Source organism: Arvicola amphibius, chromosome 15 (assembly GCF_903992535.2).
Source record: "Arvicola amphibius chromosome 15, mArvAmp1.2, whole genome shotgun sequence".
NCBI classification, from domain to species: domain Eukaryota; kingdom Metazoa; phylum Chordata; class Mammalia; order Rodentia; family Cricetidae; genus Arvicola; species Arvicola amphibius.
Window position 1 is genome coordinate 37,101,889 of NC_052061.1, and position 25,382 is coordinate 37,127,270.

Genomic DNA, 25,382 nt, shown 5'->3' on the forward strand with positions numbered 1-25,382 from the left:
CTCTCGTCAGCATCCTACCTGTCCATCAAAGCTGCCTGCCCCTAGGATGATCTTCCTTTCCCAGGCCAGAGCTAGCCACATACAGGACCCCATCACAGCTGCATCCCTACCAGGGTGGGGGCAGCAGACTAGAGCAGAGGTCCAGCCTCACGCTGAATAACCCACCCCACTGCACACATGAACAAATGTTTATTGTATCAGATGAGGGTCAAAAGCACCAAATAATACAAGCTCAGGAAGTAAATCCTGGCAGGCAGCTATAAACCAGGGTGGGGTGTGCCAGCTCACACTCTGTAAGAAAGGTCTCTGTACCCCCACAACCCATTTTCAGCCCATCACTGCCCTGCATAAACCAGGGGAAGGCTCACTTTCACTGGCGGGAGATTAACTCCCCAGCTCTTACTTACACCATGAGAAAGCCCTGGAAACTGCTGGCTTCCCCGCTCCCCTTCATCCCTTAGACGTGCACAGTAACTCAGGAGCTGACTGGCAGCTTCTGGTTCCTACCTCTCCTCTGAACACGTGCACACTTGAACTGCGAGCTCTGCCCCCACCCTCCGACTGATACTTAAACTTGACCTTTTTTGCGAGTGGTTTGACTGAGGTTATTTTTTAAATGACTGATTAGCGTTCAAGTCATCAAAGGCAATAAAATGATGATGGCGACGGTGGTGGTGAAGGTGATGAAGATGATGATGATGATAACAACGAGAGAGATTTTGTTTCCACTATGAAAGCTCAGGTCGGCCTCCAGTAAGCCAGACCAGTTACATTCGAAGTCTGCAGACAATGTAAGAAGCCACAGAGACCTTCCACGCGTGCATTCCAGAAGGCTCAGGAAGCTTTCTGTGTGTGGTCTTTCTTATCATCCCCTCCCCCACCCATTCCCCGGTGAGAGGAACCCTAACTATGACATTCATTTTAGAGCAAGAGAAAAAATAAGGGAAAAATAAAGAAGAGAAAGAGAAAAAAAAAGTTCTATCCTTAATGAGGATGAAGACAGGCAACATCCACAAAACATACTCAGTGTTCACTCAAAGCAAAAACTGCCCAGAGGGTGAGACAGGAGCAAACGCGTATTTGTTTCTGATGTCAACCACCTGAAGCATCACCTCTTCCCCACCCTTCAAAAGCAAGCTCGGCACATCAATACCGCCTCTCTACCGAGAAAATCCACTGTCACTTGCTGCGGGTCTGGATGAACGTTAGAAGCCCTCAGAAGAAGCAGAGAGAGTAAGCTACTGCTCCTATCTCCAGTTCACAGGCCCAGCAGAGGAGCAGCGGGGAACCGGGATGAGGAAGAGCTTGCCAGGACTCCCGCCAAGACTCCACCTTGGAGAAAAGCCAAGGCATTAGAATCCTTCCAGTCCACACAGCCAATTCAACTCCAGTGAATTAGATGACCCTCAATTGATCCACAGGCATCTGGGAGCTGCCTAAGTAAGGCTGCAGCAGGCCGTTTCTTTTGAGCCCTCTATGGGCCTTGGGAAGGACCATGCCGCCTATGACAGAGATCCAACTAGCTCGGGCTTCACACCGTGGCACATGAGCCCACTCAGAAGCTCAGCCTCAGGAGGCACGAATCAGATAACACAAAAGCAAAGGAAGAAAGCAGGGGGCTCCTAAAGGACAGGCGAGTGCTCTATGGCCGCCAGGCTACTTGGTGGGAAAAAAGAAAATGCCTTGCAAGGGACCCATTTCTTGACGCTATGTTAGACTTGGGAGTCTAAAGGGATGCTTGGGAGGATGTTCACATGGCTGCAAGTCTTAATATCCTGTCTATAAATGGAGGCAGGTCCACTTCAGCCAGACCAGACCAAGGAGTGTAGCCCTCTCCTCCTCGTGACCACCAGAATGACGGCATCTCCAGATGAGTACCTAAAGAGAAGGTCCTGTCAAAGAAGGCACGAATGGTACCCTGGTCCAAAAGAAGACAGTTCATAAAAGCCCCTTTCTGCCTCACTGCAGAACCCAATCGTGTCCGATACGCTGTAGCCACCTCACCAGTAGCCTAACCGCTGCAGGCACCGCAACGTGCAGCTTCTCCGCTTGCCTGTGTCCTCTCCTGCTCAGCCACACAACCTCCTCCGCAAATCATGTGGGAACATCCTACTGTCTGCACACCTGGTCAACTGTGCAACATGCAACAACTGTGACTCTCGTAGCCCCAACAGACATTGTGGCCTCCAAAAGGACGGGACGTCTCCGGAGACCTACCTCATGCAACTGCAGCGCCGGTAACTCAAGAGCCCTTGACCACTGGACAGGGCAAGACCCAGGGCAGCTCTACTCCAAGCCTTGGGTGTGTTTGGACACAAGGACCTGTCCCTCTGTGCCTGATTACACTAAGAACTATGATGCCCTGGAACTCAAAGACACTAAGTAGAAAAAAGCCCACAGTATATGTTTCCAATGCTCAATGCAAATTTTCAAGGTAGCTAACAAGACCTTGATTTGTCAATGTGAAGTCACCCCATCTCTGTGCTTCTGCGACATAGAGAGAATCCCCAGTTTATTCTGAAGATCTGACTACCAGAATTTTATTGTCCCTAAGGTAAGAAACTACTTCCTATTGGTGAGACAGATAGAGAAAGAGATAGGGAGGAGAAACAGACTTCAGAACACTAGCGACCAACACCCACCCTTCCTGGGGCGCATGGTTCACTCCGGGAGGGAAAAGGAAGACAATGGATTCTTGCGCCTTCATGGGCTAACCAGACCAGTCAGCAAAACGTCTTCAGATCATTTGGTCATAAGAGATCAACAGGCTAATGTTTCAAGATAGAAAACAAGGTTCAAATATCATGAATTCACAGTGAAAACAGAGAGCAGGTAGAACAAGCTGAATGCTTGGAAACACAGCTCATTAGTAAGTTAGTCCTGAAGCCCCACACAAAGTGAAGACCCGCACACTGGTGAGATCTGGCCTCCTGGCACTTACCTAACCCATGCCCAAATAAAGGCATGTGCTCACTCGTTGTTAAGAAAACTACTTATTCCCAGGCTGATCATAGAATTCTACTTAACTAGGGTCTCTCCACACATCCCCAAAGGGCTAGACAGTAGAGTCAGGGAATAAAGACCAGGTTAGGCTCCACCAATGGAACACCAAGTGGGGCCAAAGGGAACCCGATCATCATACTAGCCTTCATAAAGTCAATCTGTACACTTTCCTGCTCAAAAAACTGATCATGACCCATAGCTCTCAGCATCAAAATCTCTCATTTCTGGTTCTGTTTTAGATGTGTCAAGCTGAGCAGTAAGACCTGTCACCATGGCTTGAAAAAAACGTCCCCCACCAAGGGCTACGTGTTAAAGACTCGGTCCCCAGCCTGTGGCTCAACGGGAAGGTAGTGAACCACCTTCAAGAGGTGGGACCCAGCTGGAACTCTGCCAGTCAGTCATGTGGACCCCCGCCCCCAACCCCTTCCTCTGCTTTTCAGCCCCTTGCTTTCTCTACCATGATGCAATGCTTCACCACAGGCCCCAGAGCAATAGTGCCACTGACCACCGACGGAAACCTCCCAGACTGGGAGACAAGCTGGTTTTCTTTCTACATCTCAAGCACCTGCCGCATTAACAGAGTGCTGACTACTACTAACACTGACAACACAGCTGGGGTCTGGGTGCAGGCTCACTCAGCATCTCTAAGACACCAGTTTCTCCTGGCAGCAAAGGCCCCCCTGGCCAGTGTCTAACTGCTATCAGAACGTCAGCTTTCTCCGAAGGAGAATTTTACAATTTCTTCAGTTCTTCACCTATCACACCCCTCATGACCATGTCCCCAGGGCAATTTAATTACTACTTCATTCCGAACTCCACTAATCAACAACTCATCCAAACTAAGGAAGGATAAGAGTGTGCCTCTTTCATCAAGATCCACAGAGCTACAGAGAGAACTCCAGAAATCTCCCTGTGGCTCCCGGTTCGGCACAGAGCCAGCCTTTGGGTTTTCAATGAGATCTGTTACAGCTTCCAATAGCTCCTATTGGAATGATGACTCTCCCTGTTTAAATTATTGAGATGACGGTCCCAGATACGGTTTCTTGTAAGTTTTAATAAATATTTAATGGAACCCAAAAGTTTTGAGTGATTATGGCAGTTTTTTCAAATTGAGAAAGAGAAGGGAGGAAGAATGGGAACAGTAAAGGAAAGCTGACCAAAAGCCAAAACCTAGAGGCAACACTTGAGTTTTTAATCCTGGCCCTATATAGTCAGAGTACAATCACAGCTCTGTCGAATGCTTACGCACACAGCGAGTGCAAGGATTCTTGAAGGAAAACACTGGATTGTGAGACATTCCCATTTAAAAAAATTCAAGGTGATAAAAATCAAAATCAATTCACACACCTCGACCTCTTCCACGTGCTTCCCGCCCCAACGGAACAAACCTCCTACGTGGTGAAAGCACACAAGCCCGAGTTGGGGGTCAGCCTCACCTAGAGCAGGCGTCATGGCGGCCATGGGCCCTGTAGGATCCAGCTGGAATCCGCTCATCATGAACTGGGTGTCTGAGGTGGTACTGTCCATCTTCAGGTTGGGCAGGTTCATGTTCTGGGCCAGGTAGTACTGGTAGAGCTCAGCCTCGGCCGGGGAGGGCAGGCTGCCGAGGCCCAGGTGGCGATTGTGCTGGATCTGGGTCATGTTCTGCTGCAGCAGCATCATATTATGCATGTGCTTCTCACTGGTCATGTGGATGCGGAGGTTCCTGGCCACGTTGGTCTCATAATCACACACCTCGCACCGCCATGTGGGTTTGGTTTTTGGTTTGGTGGGGGAGGGGGCGCCACAGGAGCTGCCGATATTGGCGGCGGCGGCCGCCGCAGCTGCTGCGGCGGCGGCCGCCCCAGCACTGTGGCTGAAGACTTGCTCGCCCCCTCCGTTCTGCAGGTTCTGCATGTTGTTGAGATGTTTGTCGGACTGCATATGAATACTGAGGTTGCCTTTGGTAGTTGTGGAGTAGTTACACACCTCACAGCGGAAAGGCTTGTAACCACACGTGTAGCTCTCGCCTCGTGCCAACCGCGGGTGGGGCTGCCCGCTTTTGCAGTAGACACAGGAGCCCCCAGGCTCCGGGTGCTTCTCCTTCATGTGTGCCTCCAGCGTTTGCTGGTACTTATAGTGCCAGTTGCACTTGGGACACTTGAGTGTCTTACACGAGTTACGAGAATGCATCATGGTCATGTGGCCACCCAGGGAGCGGGAAGAGCCCAGGACCGTGTCACATTTGGGACACTCCACACCGCTACCCGAGGGGCACTCCCCAACCCCAAGCTCGCAGAGGGAGCCAGCGTGCTGGTGATGAGGGACAAAGCCCCCATCGTCGCCCTCTGTGCTTTCATTTGGTTCTGGTGCTGTGGCATTGTCTTTATTGGCACTTTCGTCAGCAAAGTCCAGCCTCCTGCCCTCTGCCACATTGGCCCTGACGCCCTCACTGTTAAAGCTTAAACGGTTCCTCCTGTTCGCACCATCGAAGACAACAAAGGAAGAAGCAGAATTAGAAGTAGTAGAAGCTGTGCCCCTCGACAGGCTCTGGAGCACATTAGGCATTAAGGGGGAGTTAGAAATGCTTTGGTTTGAGAGAGCAAGGTCCTTTTTGCTGCTACCACCTGCTGTAGCTCCAGACTCCTCGGGGGCCCTGTCCTCCAGCTCTTCCTCCAACTCAGTGGGAAAGAGTCCTTTGCAGCCCTCCTCTTCCTCCTCCTCTTCCTCCTCCTCCTCCTCTTCCTCCTCCGCCTCTTCTTCCTCCTCTTCCTCTTCTTCCGCCTCCTCCTCCTCGGCTGGCTCTGCTTTCTCGGAGAAGCAATCCGGATCCCCCACTTCTTGCTTATCTCCTTCAGCTGCCCCAGAGTCCTTGCCCTCCGAGGATTTGGTAGGACTGGCAGCCAGAGGCCCCAGGGGGACTGAGGTAATGGGGGTCTTCAGGACCGAGCTGGTGAGCCCGCCAAGGTTCAAGAGGGTGCTGGGGGTCAAGAGACCAGCCTGGGGCTGCTCAGGGCCAGCAGCAGCGACGGCTGGGAGGGTCTCCTCCCCTTCCATGCGAATGCCACTAAATTTACCATAAAAACTGTGTCCGGGGCCTATGAGGTTAGCTGTGGAAACTAAAGGGTGTTGAAGGTTTTTGTTTTTTGGTTCCAGAAAACTTACAAGGGGTTCCTTGTCTTTGCCAATCCCTTGGATGATAGCGGAGATGTTCTTATTGCTAAGAATTTTCCGCTCCTCTTCACTCAGGGTCATTCGATGGTCGTGCACCGCATGGGTCACAAATGAACGGACATACCCAAAGGAGAGTTTGCACAAGAAGCACATCAGAATGGGCTTCCTCTTGCCGTAGAGCACAAAGCCATCGAACTTGGACAGGTCCACATTGTTGGGAACATCTTTGGATACGCAGGAGCTTTTGGCAGAACCGTCGCTGTTCAGGTAATCCTTGTTGCTTTTGTGTCGCACGTCAAAAACGCGGAAGCTGTGCAGGACAGGGCTGAGCCCCGCCAGGGCTGAGGTATTCGGGAAGGCCTGGTCTGAGCCCTCAAACCATTTCCCGAAGGATGAGGCTATGTGGAAAGTGTTGATGATCTGCGGGTACACGGGTGCAGCACACGAAGGGTCCCCTTGTTTGCCCCCCGCCCCGGGGAGAGAGTTCAGGAAGAGCGAGGGGACAGGCCCACTGCCGCTGCCGCTGCCACATGCGGCCCCGCTTTGGGCCAGCTGGCTCAGGCTCTCGACAATGTACGCGGAGCCATCTGGCTGGTAGACGATCTCCCCGGCCAGGTTCTCCACGTCACTCTCCTCCTCGCTGGTATCGCCGGCGCTCTCCTCTCGCAGGGGCGGTGGGGGGCGCGTGCCAGGGCAGTGGTGCTCCATGTAGGTCTGGAGGCTGGCAAAGGAGGCTGAGCACTCGTTGCAGCTGACCTCCTTGCTGGCGGGCTCGGCTGGCGGCCCGGCCGAGGTGCTGCTGTCCGCCAGGCGCTCATTGAAGGGGGCCCTTAGGCTGTCCAAGGGCCCATGGCTCTCGCCTGTGGGCTGCTCCATGCTACTGGGTTTGTCCGGGAGGTGGGTGCTGTTGAGTTCAGTCCATTGCCGGTGCTGAGGGATCCCGCACCCATTGTCCTTCCCCGAGACGACGGGCGAGTCACAGCCTTCCATGGTAAGGCCTGCGTGGAGCTTTCATTGCACCCAGTACGGATCGGACCTGAAGGGTGGAGGCAAGGGGGGAGGAGGGAGAGAGGGGAAAGAGAGAGAGAAAGGAAAGAGGTTAGGAGGGCCAAGGCTAAGGTCCCGCACGGAGTGCTCTAAGCAGCTTCTGTCCATACCCACAACACAAAGCTTGCAGGGCAGAGGGCAGGCTGGGGGACATGGCCCTGCACAGTGCAGTACAGAGAGGGCAAACAGCACCATGGACAACACAGCCAGGTCCATGTAATGAATGGGAAGTGGGGAAAGCGGTCAGGAACACACCTCACACCTCTCTGACTTCACACAGTCCGTCACTCTCGCCCTAGAGACAGACTTTTTCCTTCTATGCCATCCGGACTTTGAGTCAGGCTGGGCAGGAAGCCATAGTGGAAGAGGTCCGTTATCTTTCCAGGACCCAGAGAGGTCACTGAAAGGGCTCTCCTGCATACAGAGAGCTTACATGAAGTCATCCCAAGTGCACGACACTTGGTGGGGGGGGGGGGCGCAATCAGGGAGGATGAGAGGAGGGAGCTGAGGCAGCTTCAGAATGAGAGTGGTAAACTGAGAAGGGTCCAGTGACGTAGAGAAATCAGGTGCTTTTCAGTGCCCGTGTGTCAAGTTTGGTAAGTTCGAACAAAGGTCTACAAGGTTCAGAGGGCGAAGGTGAAGCCTTAGTTAGGTTCATCCTGCAAAAGGCCCAAGGGGGCCAGCGACCACATCCCTCCCTTTCAGGTCTCTGAAGCAACAGAAGTCTCATTTCCTGAGCAGTAAACCTTACAGGGTAAATCCCACCAGAGACCAACGCTGCTCTCATTATCAAAGACACCCCCAAATTCCCATCTCCTCCACCCAAACCAGGAAAGCTTCCTTGTCTGGGATTCAGCAGAGCTCACAATGAAACTAAGAAGGACCGAGAATAAGAACCGGCCGGACTTTCAATCTGCTGGTGCCCTCGTGGGGGGGGGGGGGGGGGGGAGCAGCCTCGCCCCATCTGCAGGAAGCCCATCCACCAGGCACACGGTGGATTTTCCCTAGCAAAGGTCTTAGCACAAGCAGAGACGGCAGCTGGGCTTAGCAAGCCCTACTTCCACACCTGCCTCTTAGTTATTAGTTGCTACCCAAGCAGCTGTCCTTCAGCCCTGGGGCTTTTCCGTTTCCGACTCCAGAGAGCTACTGAGCTGAACCTGCCCTCCTCTGAGAGCTCTGGTCCCTGGGGAAGGTAGAAACGGATCACAGGCTGCCTGGCTCCTCCGACATCACCGCAGGGGTGGTGATCACCTTGCTTGCTGCCCTCCTACAGGTGGCTCAGCACTTCTTCAGAGTTTGGTCTTTTACCCACAGACCCCAAGCCATCGGTCCTCTGCTCAACCACAGCAGACAAAGCTTTTGGCCGGGTTTCATCCCCCTCCAACTCCTGCCAACCCTGTCTTACTCCTTTCCTATTTCTCCAGGTTTGACTGCAGAGTGAGCCAACAGCTCCCCCTCGGGAAAAGACGGAGAAGGCAGGCTGGCAGAAGCCTTGGAAGAAATCACTTTTTCGAAGAATATGCCACGACTGGTTTGAAGCTCACATGCATATATGGCTGTCAACTGATAACCGCAGTCTCGGAGACAACAAAGCTCTGTATGCCTTAGGAAGGACGGGTTCGTTTGAAACAGATCACTGTGCTAAATCAACCCCAGTGGCAAATGAACCGGGACTTCCCATAAGGCTTAGCTGGGATACAGGTGAGAATCTGGGGAGGCTCTTCTTAAGGATGTTCCTGATTGGATGGATGACACCTGATTGGCAGTTCAAACCCAAAAGGTTGGCAGGTCTGAAGGGGCGGGAGGGTTAACAGCCCGATTGTAAAATCAATGTCATAAATGCTTGGTAAGTTACAGGAACATGCGGGAAGGGGAGGCCGCGATTGATAAAGGAGAACAGCTTTGATGCTGCACCAGGGACTTGTTTATCGACAGCAAAGCCAATCTCCTCTCCAGCCTGGGCTGGGCCAGAGAAACCTGCTAGCATTTACCAATTAATTGGTGGGCTTTGCTTGCTCGGCTCTCTTCTTCCTCCTCTACTAACTGGCCAGCTAAGGGTCGGGACTTTAAAGACAAAATAAAACAAAAAACAAAACCTTAATTTGTTTTCTAGTCCCAAGCAGGCAATGACCCTTGTGGCCACTTCTGAAAGGCAGATAAGATAGGTGCCCTGGGCCAGTGGGGTGAGCTGGAGGATTCATTCACAGGAAGCTGACAGTCCATAAAGACACAGGTGGGGAAGAGAACCCGAATTCTAGACCTGGGCTGCCTGCTCTGAAGCTTCTTTTCCATGCACACTGACCAAGCAGAACGTTGGACAGCCCCGTGAAAAACAAGAGGCATGGTTCATGGGCTAATCACACTGTCCTGAGAAATTCAGGCTCCTGGTTCACACCCCACCCCAAACAGAATGTGTAAATGTCCACATCACCCCGGGGAACTTGAATTAAAGTTTGGGACACTGCTTCACAGCATCCTCACCAGACAACCAGCTTGCCTGTGCTTGGTTCCCATATTGCCAGGTAATCAGAGAAGGACGGCCACATACATCCTCTGCCGCCATCCCTGGCAGATAAGGGATGGATGGGGTGGGGGTGGGGGAGATGCATTGACATGAAGCGGTCTCTTCATCCTGCCCAGGCTGGCAGCTCCTGGGCCTCGGGGCATCCACTACTCTCCCACCCAGTGTGCTTGCTCTGTTTATCAGCCAGTCAATAAGAAAAAGGTAGTTCTTACTTAAGGAGGCAGAAGTCAACTCGGCAGGTCGATCAGCGCTCTGTCTGTAAACATGGTTTCCCGTAAAATCAATGTTCTTCAGTTACAGAGGGCGGCCTGGGAACCGAGTGGGTCCCCACACATTCACGGGAAGCCCTGCCAGTCAAAATTCACAAGCCTCTCCTCAGCCCTCTATCCCAGTCCTCAGGCTGTGAACCCATCCCACATGCAGTCCAGTCTGGCTCACCAGAACTCTGAACTCTTCCTGCAGGCCAATTCATCTTTCCCGGCCACTGCCTCAGGTTCCCTTTAAATCACCTCAATATTGTATTCAACACTATTTGTTTGAGAATTCAGTAAGGTTTTATAAAGCATGTCTTCCCAATGACAAAGTTCGAGGGGAGGAGACACAGGACTGATCGGCAGACATTTGACAATACAGTCTTGCCCACTCTCTCATTCTACTCAGCATTTATGTCTGCCATTTGCAAAGTACCCCATGCAAAAGAGCCCCAACACCTTAGGAATAAATAACCCCAACAAAAGGGGGAGCTGTACTCACCCCCACATTGTGCTTCCCTGTTTTAAAGCCCACTACAGTTTTGCAAACACCAACCTCTTGGAAAGATTGCTTTTCAAGGATAAAATGCTACCAGGTACAATGTGACACGCCACTCATCCAGTTATCCAATTATCTTCCTCTTTAAACTAAAAAGGGTGTGTAAGAAAAGTTCTGTCTTATTCCATGAAGGAGACAGGGCCGGATAAAATGCTACAGTTTTCTAGTAGGCTGGGTAAGGGTGTGCGGTTCTAAGGAAGGGGAGGGGGCTCCTGCTGTTGCTTCAGCTCCCAGAGAATTAAACATGAACAGTCACACTGTGTAATTTTAAATTGTTAATTAGCACAGGGTTAATTAGGCGGTCCTTTCACAAGGGGCTGTTTGGCAGAAAACCAAGAAGGGAAACAAAGGGGGAGAGAAAGAAAAACAAAGCCAATAGAGACAGCAAGAGAAACTGTTGCCTCTGTGAATAACGTGGGGCATCACCAGAGACGTCAGCCAGCTCAAGGATGCCTGGTCCTCCAGGGACTCTTCCCCCTGCCCCGGGGAGAAACGTAAGGACCGCCTTTCTCCCGGGAACCAGGCAGTGCACCGCACACACTGCCAACATGTTTTGAGTCAGCAATTTCTCCATTCTAGGAATGTATTTCAAGGAAACAACCCGGGAGATGTGTGGACATACGAAACTGTCCATAATAAGATTTGTAACAGGAAAAAAGAGAGAGATGGAAATAATCGGGCAAAAACAGAGACTAAATAAATTACAGTTCATGGAATTCAACATGTTATAAGGCTGATAACTCTAAAGAAACCATTTTACAAGCAATGGAAGCTGATCAGCTGCAAACCGAGTGAAAGACAAGTTGGTATGGATACAGCCACTGTCATATTTCTATCAAAATTTTTATGACGGTAAATTTGAGGAGGTGAGGTTATGGGTGACTTCATTTCCTCCCTGGTGCCTGTATTTCCCCGAGCTTTTTAAAGCCCTCATAATGGAAACCATCACTTACTGAGTTAGGCACTGAAGCAATACCTATGGGCAGAATCGTAACCACTTGGAGGGGTGCTATTCTTGGAGGCCCCATTTCCGAGATGTAAAACTGAGGCAGCGCATGCTCGGGTAGTCTGAACGACAGAGCCAGATGGCGGCTGGAGGATCTGGGTTCTTAGACACTCTATCAGTGTCTTCCTTGTGGTGTCTGAGAAGCATCCTGAGAGCCAATATTTGCATCAGACCTTCATGTGCACAGAGACTATTCCAAGATCAGGGGCTGCTCACACCTCTCAATCCAGACAGGAGAGCTCAAAGCAGCCCTCTTCGTTTGGACGCCATCAGATAACTACAGGAGGACACGGTGAGCAGGGACACAACTCAGTCATGGAAGGCAGGGCCAATATCCTTATTTCTTTTTACCTCCTTTTCTTTTCTTTTCTTTCCTTTTTTTTTTTTTTTTTTAAAGAAAGCAAGGGCATAACGGGACTGGAGTGATGGCTCTGTGGCTAAGAGAGCTTACTGTTCTTGTACAGGACCCATGTTGGGTTCACAGTACCCACATCAGGCAGCTCACAATTGCCTGTAAGTTCAGCTTCGAGGAATCCAGAACCTCTGGGTACCTGGAGCACCTGCACTTACGTACACATAAAATAAAATAAAATAAAATAAAATAAAATAAAATAAAATAAAATAAAATAGAGGTGTGCAGGGGCCAGAGAGATGGCTCAGTGGGTAAAGGCACTTGTTCTTCACTCCGCAGGACCAAAGGCAGAGGACACCACCAACCCCAAGAAGTTAGCCTTTGACCTCTACATGTATACTGTACCATACCAATCACCAGTCACACACATGCCTGTACACACATATGCACACACACGCGTCATATATGTGCGATTGAGTAAATTAGAAACTTGGAAAAGAAGGCATAACCTTCTTTGAAATGAGGCCCAAACTAACAAAACACGGTGAGTTAGAAGGTAACTCTACACACATGGTTAAAGGCAGCAATCAGGTCACCCCAATACTCTGACTGGCTTTCTGTTGACTTGTCTGTCTCAGCTGTGAACGCCAAGAGATCATGCTCCACACGACTCACCTCTGTACCTACCTCACAACCAAGATGAGACAGATGATTCATAAAATTATAGAAGAAAAACCTAAGGTAGTACGAGAAATTTTAACACTTCAAGAAAAAGAGGGCTAACCCATGAACACATCTCCCCTCACCACCCTTTCCAGTTTAAGAGATGCCCAGGCAACAGATCTGGGGGGCTCTGGAGAAGTGGACAGTTCTAGACTGTTCCAGGCAACAGATCTGGGGGGCTCTGGAGAAGTGGTCAGTTCTAGACTGTTCCAGGCAACAGATCTGGGGGCTCTGGAGAAGCGGTCAGTTCTAGACTGTTCCGGGCAACAGATCTGGGGGGCTCTGGAGAAGTGGTGAGTTCCTAGCCTGAGACACAAAGATGCACAATGAACACAGAGCGTCTGTCTTTCACTGAAGAGCACTTGAGCTGATGTCTCAGATGGACACGGGAGTGAGCCAAAGGGGCTCATGCCGACCATACCTGGGACAGCCAGAACAGGAAAATTAAATAAGAACAAAGGACTGATACTTGATACATAAAATAAGAATTCACAACTCCGTGCTTTTATGAAGAAAAACCCAAACAAGCGTGGAAGCAAAGTTCTTCCTTAGGGTAGAAACTTAAGAATACAAACACGCACGCACGCGCACACACACACATGCATACCTATTAAGTTCAGAAATCATCCTCTCGTAACCACCACCCTAATAAGAATCCATCCAGGAGAGAATCAGCAGATGTGTGCACTAACTGGAGGAGGGGAGTTCTGTCAATCTGTGCTTCCCGTACACACGCTTCTTACCACAGAAAGAAAACAGTTACCTTAGAGAGGCCAGGCAGATATCAGCTTTATCAAGTAACCAGTGACCAGCAGTAGGACAGACAGACATCCGTGTGAATTCTGGTAGGATACACTAGAGGAACTCTACATCCCCCTCCCAGCCAAAAACATCAAGCCTGAATCTAAACACCAACAAGAAACATCGGATGAACCCCGACTGAGCAAAGTCTACAAGTCTTCTCCACTCTTCAGAAACATCAATGTGGCAGAGGAGAACCCAGCATAACACTGTTTCAGATTAAGGGTGGGTAGGGAGATGTGACAAATGTATCATCTCTGTGGTTTTCTTTCCCTAGGAAGGACATAAGAGAGACAATTGGTGGAATCTGAACGTGGTCTGTGGGTGGGCTAGGAGGAGCCTGTGCTGGGTATGTTACACAGGACGAAGTCTGTTAGAAGAAACGCTTGGACACATGAGAGGTAAGGAGGCATGGTGCCTCGATCCCCAAACAGCTTAAGGAGCTAGGATGGCAGGACACACACCTTTACTCCCAGCACAGAGAAGACAGGGACAGGAGAGAGCTCGGCAAGGTAAGCTTGGGGCCACTGTGGGTGGGCTACATAGTAATTGATCTTACTAATTTTTTTAAAAAATTCTTAATGAGAAACATGTGGTACATATATGCACATGTATGCACACACATATGTGGGCAAAATGATTACAGATGAAGATGGGGGAAAGCTTTTTTTAATGATTGATTTATTTTTATTTTATGCACACTGGTGTTTTGACTGCATGTTTGTCTGTGTGAGGGTGTTGGTTCTGGAACCGGAGTTTCAGACAGTTGTAAGTTGCCATGCGGGTGCTGGGAACTGAATCCAGGGCCTCCAGAAGAGCAGCCAGCGCTATAACCTGTGAGCCGTCTCTCCAGCCCAAGTAAGAAAATTTTTTGTTCTTTTTTTTTTTTGGTTTTTTGTTTTTATTTATTTTACTTCTTGTACACCTGCAATCATGCCAAAAGAAAACAGAACAGTCCAGAACAAAACACTCCAAAAATATACATGCACCATCAACAACCCACATGGATGTGGAGGTTCTTATATTTATGGGAAATTCCTTCTTGGCACAGCCTTGTGAAAGGGCAGAGGTTACAAAGGGGGGGGGCAAGGAAGCATGGGAAGAACAAACTAAAACACCAGTCTTCCTTTCTGCAGCTAAAGCCTCTGGATAGAATCCTCTAGTTGGAGAAGGCAAATCAATATGGCATTTTAACTTGGGTAGAATTTCACATAATGTAACACTCAGAAAACCACGACAGATCACAATTTTTGGCTACATTTCCTACCTTAGTGAAAAGCAATTTAAAAAAAAAAAAGATTAAGATGAGCCCCATGAAGGAATTCTAGTAGCCCACAGTATAAGCTGTGTCAAGTCAACTGAAACAAGAGTAAAATAAACACACACACACACACACACACACACACACACACAATGAATAAACACTCATTAATGAGAGACAGAGAGACACCAAAGAAAGAAGGTTCTGGGATGGCACTTGCTTCTCTTACAGAGAACTTAAGTTTAGCTTCCAGGCCCCACACTGAGCAGCTCACAGCCGCCTTAAAGTTTTGCTCCAAGGTGACATGATACCTCCAGTCTCCACAGGCACCTGTACTCATGGCACATACTCATGCACAGACACAAACACACAATTGAAAATAAAAATAAACCGTGCAGTGGTGGCACACACCTTTAATCCCAGCACATGGGAGGCAGAGGCAGGAGGATCTCCGTGAGTTCGAGGCAGGCCTGGTCTACAAGGGCTAGTTCCAGAACAGGCTCAAAAACTACAGCAAAACCCTCCCTCAAAAAAAAAAAAAATAAATAAATCTAAAATAAAACACGAGAAACCTCATCCAAGGGGCAAAGAGATGATGCCCAGATCTGTTTAGCTTAGAACCTGGTAAAGAACCACACAGTTCCAGTCTGTGCTTTATATGGTACCAGTACCAGCATCTGTCTACTGATGCATACAAGTCAGTAAATGTGACTTACTAACAGGTGAGATTCCGTGGGCTCAGCAGTACTTTCCCAACAGCCTCAGGAAGGAGTCTGTCACTGTGGCCAGGTGACACATACTTGCACAGAACCTTCATGAGGCAGATGCCTACTGTCCAGAAGGCCCTGGGCTTCACGTCTGCTAATAAACACACCCACGCTATCTGCAGCATGAACATAAATCAACTGGGAAGTGAAAAGTGCTGGCTCAGTCCATTCTGCAGGAAACACACAGCCACCAAGATATTCTGGTTACTGTGGGTATGGGGCGGGCATGGGAGGGTGGCAGTCATGAGATCTGAGACAGACAGAGCGAGGTCTCAGAAACCAGCCTTACTGATACTGCAGAGAACTTCATCCGTAGAAAAGGAGATGGGAAGGGGCTTCTATGAAAAAACAACAACAACAAAGTTTACTCTATCTGTAACTATTTATTTAAAAAAAGACAAGCCAGCTATTATTCTATTCTACAGTATTTTAAATACGGATTTGGTATTGAGTCACCAATTCAATATTCGTCTCTAATCATGTGAGAAAGTCCTTAACCATCCGGATGCATCTTGTGGAAACCTTTCCATCGTATCCTCTGGCCACCACTGGCCTGCGCATGCTCCTGACCTGGATTTAATCACCAATCAGCAGTGAGCGTGCACACACACACACACACACACACACACACACACTCCATCTCCAAGATCTGAAGCCATCCTCCTCTTCACCAACCAGAGGAGCTTCATTTCCGGGCTCCGTCAGCCACCCTCCCGCCAGCAGGTGCACAAACCATCTCCACCCATCCCTGGGAATCTCGGCCGTTAAGTCCCTGCCTCCCTCCCCCCCCCCCCCCCCCCCCCCCCCCCCGGCAAACCGAAATCAATGCTTAAATGCTTCCTTTGATAGCATCCAAAACTTTCCTAGCTCTTCCAGGTCCTCCTCAAAAGCCTCATTTCTGGCTTCTTCCCTCTTTTACTGGGGCCGCAGAGAGCAAGCCAGGAGACAATGTGTAAACAGGCCATCTGGTCCATTATCGTTTCAATCTGGCCTCTCATGATGTTAAATTTATTTTAAATAACTTTTCCTGATTAAAGTCGTGTGAGCTCATTATAAAAAAAAAAAAATAAGCAAAGAAGTAGATATCCACAAAGAGACTCCCAAGCTAGAGTAAAAATCTCTTGTAATTCCACCAGCCAGAGGACTGGAACACGGGCAGTTTCTCAGGCTTCCCCGCTTTGTAGCTATAGTTACGGGTTTTCTTTATCAACCTCAGATGTCCTGCTCCTTATAAGGGGAAGGATTCTTCTTAACTTAATTTAGCGTGCAGTTTTCCCATGACATCAATGTGCCTCATAAGTGAGCAGCAACAGCTCCAGAGATGCTGCACCTACACATGCAACATAATTTTACCAAATGTTATTACTAGACATGTAAATAATTCCCAATATTTCATGGTTAAGTCTGCAATAAGTGCCCATGAATCTTTGTATGCACAAGGAAAAACAAAACAATAAATATGAGTGGCTGCTGTGCTAGTGGAGTCCACGCAGCAGGACGAGGTGAGGTTCCAAGCAACTCTGTTGAATACATCACTAGATTCTTCCAAGAACCCATTTTACAGATGAGGACAGAAGGGCTAGCGAGGCCGAATACAAACCATAGGCCAGTGTACGTCAGCCTCTGGGGCCATAGGCGCCTCTCTGAGACCTCACTATTACCATTCCGTAGAGCTCTATTTCCTTAGCATGCATTTCTAAGAAGAACGGCTGGTTCAAAAGAGAGGAATATTCAAGACTCGGGCATGTGCCAATCTACCTTCCAAGGAAGTTCTTCCAGGTCCCGCCAGCAATGGCCCATGGGGCATGAATTTTTCTTGAGAGAGAAAGAAAGATGCTGGTATGGCAGGTGAGGAGCAGCATTTTGGCCTTCCTCCTCATCTCAAGAGTGACTACGTCGGCTGTTTGGGGAGCACAAGCTAGTCCTATGAAGGGGATGTTTGAGGAGCACAAGCTAGTTATATGATGGGGATGTCTGGGGAGCACAAGCTAGTCCTACGACGGGGGCTGTTGGGCTTTGCCCTGGTCATTAATCCAAGGGCTTCATGGGACTTTACTGGCGATCTTTCCTACTGGGCTGCGCCAGAGTCCATGTCCCACCAACTCACAGGGCAGCTCAGGCAACGCTCCTGTCCCTCTGGATCACAACACTTTCCCACAGTGGATGCTGCCCACTGCTTCAGTTCCTCAAAAGCTGTCTGTCTGGTCTCTATGAGTTCTTCTTTCAGTGATTACAGAGGGTTGCTGCATCAGACCATTGTGGAGCAGAACCCAAGGTGGGACTCAATGAAACTGCCAAGATGCCAGGCCCCACACCCAAACTGAGGGGGAATCAGGTGCCTTGCTGGAGAAGGCCAAGGAGATGTCTGTCTCTAGGATTCCAAGGTCACCCATGCCAGCCCCACCCCGGCTCTTACTCTTTTACACCCACCTCTGACATCTCCCCTGCACTGAGAACTGCTCCTTAAATCATCCCACGTCCCTTCTCTGACCAACTTTCCTGGCTCCACACCCTTTCTAATCTCCACAACACCGGCCCTCTTCCCACCCCTGCGCTCTCTGGGATACACTTTCCAATAAAATTCACTAAGATTGCAACCCGCAGAAACCCCTCCTTGAGGCTCTCCTCCTATGGCATTTAAGCATCAGGGTACGTTTTCCCCTTGGCTCTTATCTCTGTACATCAACTACCTTAACTACTTCTGTGGTTTCAATTACTGAAATTATGAGTTGACTCCCAAAACAAAACTTTCCATTCCGGACTTATTGCTTGGACATGCATCTACTACTCTCGGCAGACCACAAGATGTCTCTAAGTGCCTTAGCTTTCTATCGCTCACGACTTGGCCTGGCATCGCATGTCCAAGGGGAGTTGCCCCTTGCCCTCTGCCCCAATCTCTCTACAAGGAACTTCTGGTACCATCTTTGATTGTAGAGACCAGGAAAACCAGTTTATTTTCCCTCCCCAAGAACCAACCGCCAAACTATTCGATCTTAAACTCTCCACACTGGCTTTCCTACATAGTCTCGAGTCCATCCTCTCATTATGGCGAAAGCCACTTCGGTTCCAAGATCCCCCAACAGGACATCTCAAACTGAGAAAAATACCAAATTTCATTTAATGAGTTTCCCATCGTAATGCGACACCATCCAAGGTGGTGATAACTCTTGCAGTTAGAGGTGTAAGAGCACAGCTGTGGGAGCTGCTTTTCCCTTTTTCCTGAAGTTCCTGAGAGGAGTTTGCTTTCACCATAGCCCCGGGCAGCCTGAGCACATAGATTTTCTTTCCTTCCCCTAAGAACTTGGGCCTTTTCAATTAAGGGAAGCACTTTGGGGCTTCTCTGGCATACCTGAGTTGCCAGCATTACTATTCTTATACTGAATGGCCATTGTTAAATGAAATAAGGGTTGCTTGAACAAGGGCACCTCAGCATCATGATAATCGAGGGGCTGAGAAAACTGGCAAGTGATGGATAAGTGGGGAGCACAGAGCACAGACCCGCTAGCAAGTGATGGACAAGTGGGAAGCACAGAGCACAGACCCGCTAGACTCACAACGAGTGGGCCAAGATGGCAGGAGCGTTTACCACGCTGGCTAGAGCACCACACAAAATAAAACTTACAAACATAAAACATATATAAACCGCTTATTTCTGTAATTTTCTATTTAATGCTTCCATGTTACTAACCCTGACCTCAGGGGGCTGAAATCACAAAAAGTAACCGTAGCTAAGGAGGGAATGATTAAATATCCTGCCGGTCTCAACTCCCCACACTTAGGCCTTCTCATCTGCAGCTCCACGCTTTCCCCAAATCTATGCAGACCGAAACAACCTTTAAGAGACACACCCTCAAGTCTTCCTTGGGTGACAGAACCCCGTGCCGGCTCACAGAAAGCCCTCCCTCCCCGCTTGGGATTCCTCACTGCACTCACCTCTGATGCCTCGTCTTGGCTGTCCTTAGTTCCACAGCTGCACTGTAAGCTGCAAAGATCAGCTGTATCATTGCTCATCTCCTACACACCAAGCGTGTAGTCCACAACGAATAAATAGTATACTTTATCGAGAGCAGTGGTTCTCAGCCTGTGGGTCGTGACCCCCCCCCCCACGATCAGATATCCTACATATCAGGTATTCACATTATAATTCATAACAGTAGCAAAATTAGAGTTATGAAGTAGCAATGAAATAATTTTCATGCTGGGGGTCACCACAACATGAGGAACTGTATTAAAAGATCACAGAATTAAGGTTAAGAATCGCTGTTCTAGAGTGATCTTAAGTAACATAGTGGGAATATGTGAATGCCATATATATAATTATATATATATAAAACTATATATATATAAAATTATATATACATATATTCACAGAAGATCCAACAATACATAATAATTCATGAAAGACTTCTCTGATTATCTCAGTATTTTGTAGATCTTTGGTACTACATTATTCCTCATTCTAAAGCTGCTCAAGGCCTGATGTGAACAGAAATCTATGAAGCCAAGAAAATCCCTAAGTACAATGGTTGAGGGGGGAAAGGCCTATCACGTCCAGTAGGTATGAGAGTGAACTGTGGTTTCTGTCTGGTAGAACGGGTTATCAAAGCCAAGTTCACTAGCAAACCACAACGAGGAGTTCACAAGAGTCCCCGAACGACTGGGTATTTTTCTCTGAACGGCAGAAGTACCTGCCGAAGTTCAAGGCTGTGCGAACGCCACAGAACCGAACTTGGGCAGAGCCTGTTTCCATCCGCAGCCTGGGGATGCAGTGAGAGGCCAGCCCTTCAGTTGTCTTGGATGCACGTCTGACGTATGAAGTGCAGATAACACACGACCGGAGGCTGGTCCTGTGGCAGCTCTGTCCAGCACCTAAGAACCCCATCCAACTCTCCTGGCGGGGAAGTACGTCCCCACCAATAGCTCAGCCAACCAGTTGTCACAGGTAACGGGAAAGCCAGAGAAGAGCAACAGGCGAGATGGGCCTGGGGAAAGGAAAGTCTCCCCCGCCCCAGCAGCCACCTCCAAATGACTCTGAAAATAGAAGCCCATTTCCCCTCTCGCTGAGGGGCAGGCCACACAGAGTGCTCACCATCAGTAGCTTAGGCGTGAGGCTCAGAAATTGGCACCATGACAACACAAACAAGAGCTACCCTTTGAAGACTCATTAGCAGGGCAACACGCATGAAGGCGCATGGAAACGCACGCACACAGCCTCTCACCACACGGCCACACAGCTCTTCAAATGGTTCCACTGGACAGCTTCACAGACCCTTGGATAAAAACTCCCTTACCCTCTTGTTCAAACACCACAATGGCGACACAGATCACACCATGGAATTCTCTACTAAATGACCCATTTTACCCAATGGATGATTAGAGACACCTCAAATCCATACTGGGCTAGAGAGTTATTTCTAGTTTCAATTTTCTTCCTTACCACCTAGTCGAGGAGCTGCAAGTAACCACTGCCAGGCCCTGAGGACTGTGGGCCAGGTGCATGTAGGCCCGGGCTGCTTTTCCTCAGTGTGAATGGGAGATTTCCAGATTCTAAAGAGGAACCCCCAGCAGTAAGGAACAGGGTATATGGCTGATAGGCTGTGGCCTGCAATCCGGACTGTTGTTCTCTGCCTCTTCCCCATCCCAGAGGTCAATTCCCAAACCCATTGCTTACAGAGGTCCTTTCGGCTAAGGAGAACTATGTAGATCTCTTTCCCGTAGGCTGCTTCAAAGAGGCAACTGGGTAACAACAGAGGAAAATCTCTCCTTACCCCATTGGGAACCCCACACAGAAGTGAGCAGCTCCTAGTAACATTAGCACCTTAAGAAAGCCAGCAGAGGGGCTGGAGAGATGGCTCAGCGGTTAAGAGCACTGACTGCTCTTCCAGAGGACCTGGGTTCAATTCCCAGCACCCACATGGCAGCTCACAACTGTCTGAAAATGCAGTTCCATGAGATCTGACACCTTCACACCAATGAACATAAAGTTAAATAAATCATTAAAAAATTAAAAAAAAAAAAAGAAAGCCAGCGGAGACGGCCTAGGGGGGTCTTTCCCCTCCTTCTGCTCCCAGCACTACCTCAGAGCCAACAAGCTGCAATGAAGAAGAGCCAAGGCCATGTTAAATAGTACTTGGATTAATTACGTTTGAAAGTCTCTTATCTGAGCACGGAAAGAAGGAACAATTGAGTTTGGGAATGTGTGTGGTCACATATTTTCCCTTAATGGCTTCCTGAACACCCTGGTTAGGTCTGGTCCCATGGGGGAAATTGCCAGTTCAAGTCATCAAGTGTGATCAATGTAGCTCACGATGCCATGCTAAGTGTCTAGGATGGCGGAGGAGAAACCCTTCTGCAAACACACACACATGACAACCATGTGCTGGGTGATAGAGACACCAGGTATTTTCAAAGGACACCAGTCCTTTCAACCGGGGGAGCAATAACACTACACCAGAATGTGCTACTACCGGCTGCTCTACTCGTGGATGGAGCTAGGAGGTAAGATTTCAGAAACCCTATAGTTCCAAGAGAGATTTCCACACTGAACCATCATAAGGCTGGATGAAATTAAACCTGGCTGTTTAATAGGTCTCATTTCTTGAGCTTCAAGCACACAGAGAATACCAGGGTCCTGGCCCTATAGGCCTTTGGTTTGCCGCTACCCATCATAGCTCTGATCCAAAGCAACCCTGGCCACCCTAACGCTCTTCATCCATTCATGTAAGAAATATTTACTGAGTGCCTACAACATACGCAGCACCCTTCCTATTGATGCCGGCTCCTGCCGGCTGGCTCTCACTAGAGTGTGAACATGTGCTGGCAGGAGTGGGTGTGGTCATCGCCCAGCTGCAGCTGCTGGGATTCGCTGTAGCACACTTACCACTCATCCCTCCAGAGCCTTCTGCCCCTGATGTCAGAACTGCCCCACATACGAACCCAGATGGGCTTAACCGTGACCTGATGTCTACTGGGCCTGAAAACCCGAGTTATTTAATATGGTACAGCAGATCGGGCAGCTGCCCTCGGCTCTGAGACACTGGAAATTCCAAGGCTTGCGACTCAAGCTCGTCTTCCCCAGTCAGACCTTAAGAAGTTCTGACCCTCGATCTGCATGTGGGCCACCCAAGAAAGGAACCATAAAAATGTTTGAGACCATTCACAGATGGATCCCCTGCACCCAGAGAGGAGAACGTGCTATCCTACATACACCTACAAGGAACTGCCAGAACTGCCACACACAAGCATTTCTTCCAGCCATGTTGACAGAAGGACAGGGTTGCATTTCTGCTGGATCCCCAAGGTGACCCAACAGGTTTTCTACATCCTCATTTGCCCTTTGTATTCCCATCCTGGTTCCTCTGGCCTTGGCTCCTCCTCAGGCTGGGCCTTGTGACTTTACAGCCTCCACAGACATAAGCGGCGGAATAATCTAGATGTAATGGACAACCTCTCCGAGTCTGATCACCTAGGGTGACGGTACACAAAGTCACTGGCCCAGCTTTCATGTAACCAAGTGACCGTTCACAGCCCCTCATGCTTGTAACACACATGCACTGGGAGTTACAGGGATAACGGAGAGAGAACAGGCATGAGCCACAGAGGATGCTCTACCAGCCATGGTTTCAAATTGTCCCACCCTGGTCCACTGGGTTCCCTATCACAATCTGGGAGGCCGAGGTCCCCCACACTGGTGAGCAGGAGAAGCTATGGGGTTCTGGGGTCCTGGGACTGACTTGGTATCTGTTTGCAGGAGACTTGGGATGAGAGAAAGGCTCATCACAGGGGAACTTTACAGACCCCAGAGACAGAGCAGCCGAAGCTCTGACACCAAACTATCCACGTGCTGGGGGATATGGAGGAAAGAAAAACACCAGGAATTTTCCTCCCCCGCCCCTCCCCCCGGGACCCTTTCCTAGCCTTCCACTTCCCATCTCCTCTGCCTCTGGGATGGTAAGTGTTACTCAGCTGCAAGGCCTCTTGCTAATTGTGGGTTTTTATTTTTATTTCCTATTACCCTCTTGCACGCCTGATGAGATTATTTTACCGGAACTGACACAGCTGGAAGCGGCAGGCATACGTGGAGCCTCTGAGGAGGTGATGCAATTTCATTTTCATTGATCAGAAATCAGCAGGGCAGTAAGTGATGGGAAATTCCATTAGAAGAAAACTCACAAGCCATGAGCCTTGAGTTTCTAGCCACACCCAGGACACCACCCCACCCCCCGTGCCCCACCCCCACCCGCACCCCCCTCCTGTCTTGCCTACCACTGGGCCAAGTCTACCCAGAGTCGAAGATCAGAAACACTCTCCTCAGACTGATCCTGAACGGACAAATGACAACTGATGCCAGTTGGAGTAGAGGGGGTGGGGCCACAACAACAGGACTTCCTGAATTCACAGGCACCTACAACTCAGGGTTACACAGAGTACTCCAGTGACTCAGAATGGGATCCTTCACGCCAATCCCACAGCATCACGAACCTCAAGATTTAGGGATCCCTTCCCAGGTGTCAACAGACGAGAAAAGGAAGCCATAACAAGAGGAGTTGTGATACAGCCTCCACCACTCAGAGATGATCCTCTGGGCACCTACCATTTATTGAGTGCCTACTGAGTGCCAGGCACCATTCTAGATCCTCACGCGCACGAGCTGCAGGTCCTCCCCCAGCCCTCCGGGGGTTGATGTTGTCTCTGCCTCCAGTTAAAGGAGGCAGCGGAGGTCCAGGAAGGGATGGAAGAAGGTCAGCTGATGCCAGGGCCTTCCAGAGCACCAAGCCTGCTCTCCCAAGCAGCAACCAAGGGCTGAGTGTGCACAAGAGCTCACACTGCAGACCCGGAGGATGGGGCACATCTGATGGACGGCCCTCTTTTTGTCCAGAGGTGAAAGGTAATAGATTCTGATTCATCCACCTCCACCTCCTCAACACCGGCACTCCTGTGTCCCCGACCGGAACCACGGGCGACCTTCTCTACGGAATGTATGGAATGGCTACTGTTTTAGCAGTTAAAATCCCCTCCAACTGTTTGTCCAGCAAATATTATTTCACTCACCACAGGCCAAGAGACAAGACAGTGAGAGCTATCAGAAAAGCCAAGTTCCACAAAAGACTCGCCCCCTCCCCAGGTGACTCCTCCGCAGACCCATCAGGGGCCACTGTGTCTCATAAAAGACGAACCAGAAAAGAGCTGGGCCACAGTGACAAAGGGAATACTGCATCAAAACCCCTATCAAATGGAAAATTTTAGGTGGCTAACTGAAGGTGATATGATGAGCTGACTCCAGTCCGCAGCTTAAGATTTTGTTGGTTTTCCTTGCTTCACTGGGTATCAAACCCAGGGCCCTGCATTTACTAGACAAGCACGCTAAGATTGAGTATATATCCTCAGCCCATGGATGGCCCAAGAGAGCTGAGAAGCAATTAGTTATAGACCGGACCTCATTGAGCTTACAGAATATTCAGTACACAGATATTAAATGGTATTTCTTACAAGAATAAACAACAGGTCAGCATAACATAAATCAAAGCCAAAGCAAAAGAAGAAAAAAACAAAAGTAAGTAGAGAAATTTGGGTAAAACTGAAGGCTGAAATGCATTCATTAGTGAGCACGCATCAAGTCGCGAATTTGGCTGCCTAGCGTATCTGTAAGTCAACGCAGAAAGCATGTGCATGCGGGACGTGAACCACTCTCTGCATCTATGAGAGAAGGGACAAGGTCTGGATGAGTGAGCTCTCAGTCGCCAAAAGTAGAATGAACGTGTGAGCGAGCAAGCAGTGTCAGAAATGCTTCTCGGATCTCTTTAGGGAGGTAATAACGAGAGTGCTCGAGTGTGAGGCTATCCACTCTCACAACGGCCTCTGACAGACAAGAATAATGACCCCAAAGGGTGTTGGTGGTTTGCCAGAGGTCAGACAGCTGGTCAATGGCAGAAAGA

At 49.3% G+C, this 25,382-nt stretch overlaps 1 protein-coding gene across 2 annotated transcripts in view; it reads right to left on the reverse strand.

The window, feature by feature from the left end:
• Positions 1-25,382, reverse strand: part of Zfhx3 (zinc finger homeobox 3) — a 237,178-nt gene that overhangs the window by 153,509 nt on the left and 58,287 nt on the right. Inside the window, exon 2 of one of the 2 annotated variants that reach the window (XM_038312669.2) lies at positions 4,440-7,192. The exons of the other annotated variant lie outside the window; for it this stretch is intronic. Within the exon in view, the coding sequence (XP_038168597.1) occupies positions 4,440-7,146 (2,707 nt within the window). The 5' untranslated portion in view covers positions 7,147-7,192. The remainder of the gene's footprint in view (positions 1-4,439; positions 7,193-25,382) is intronic. 2 annotated transcript variants of the gene reach the window in all.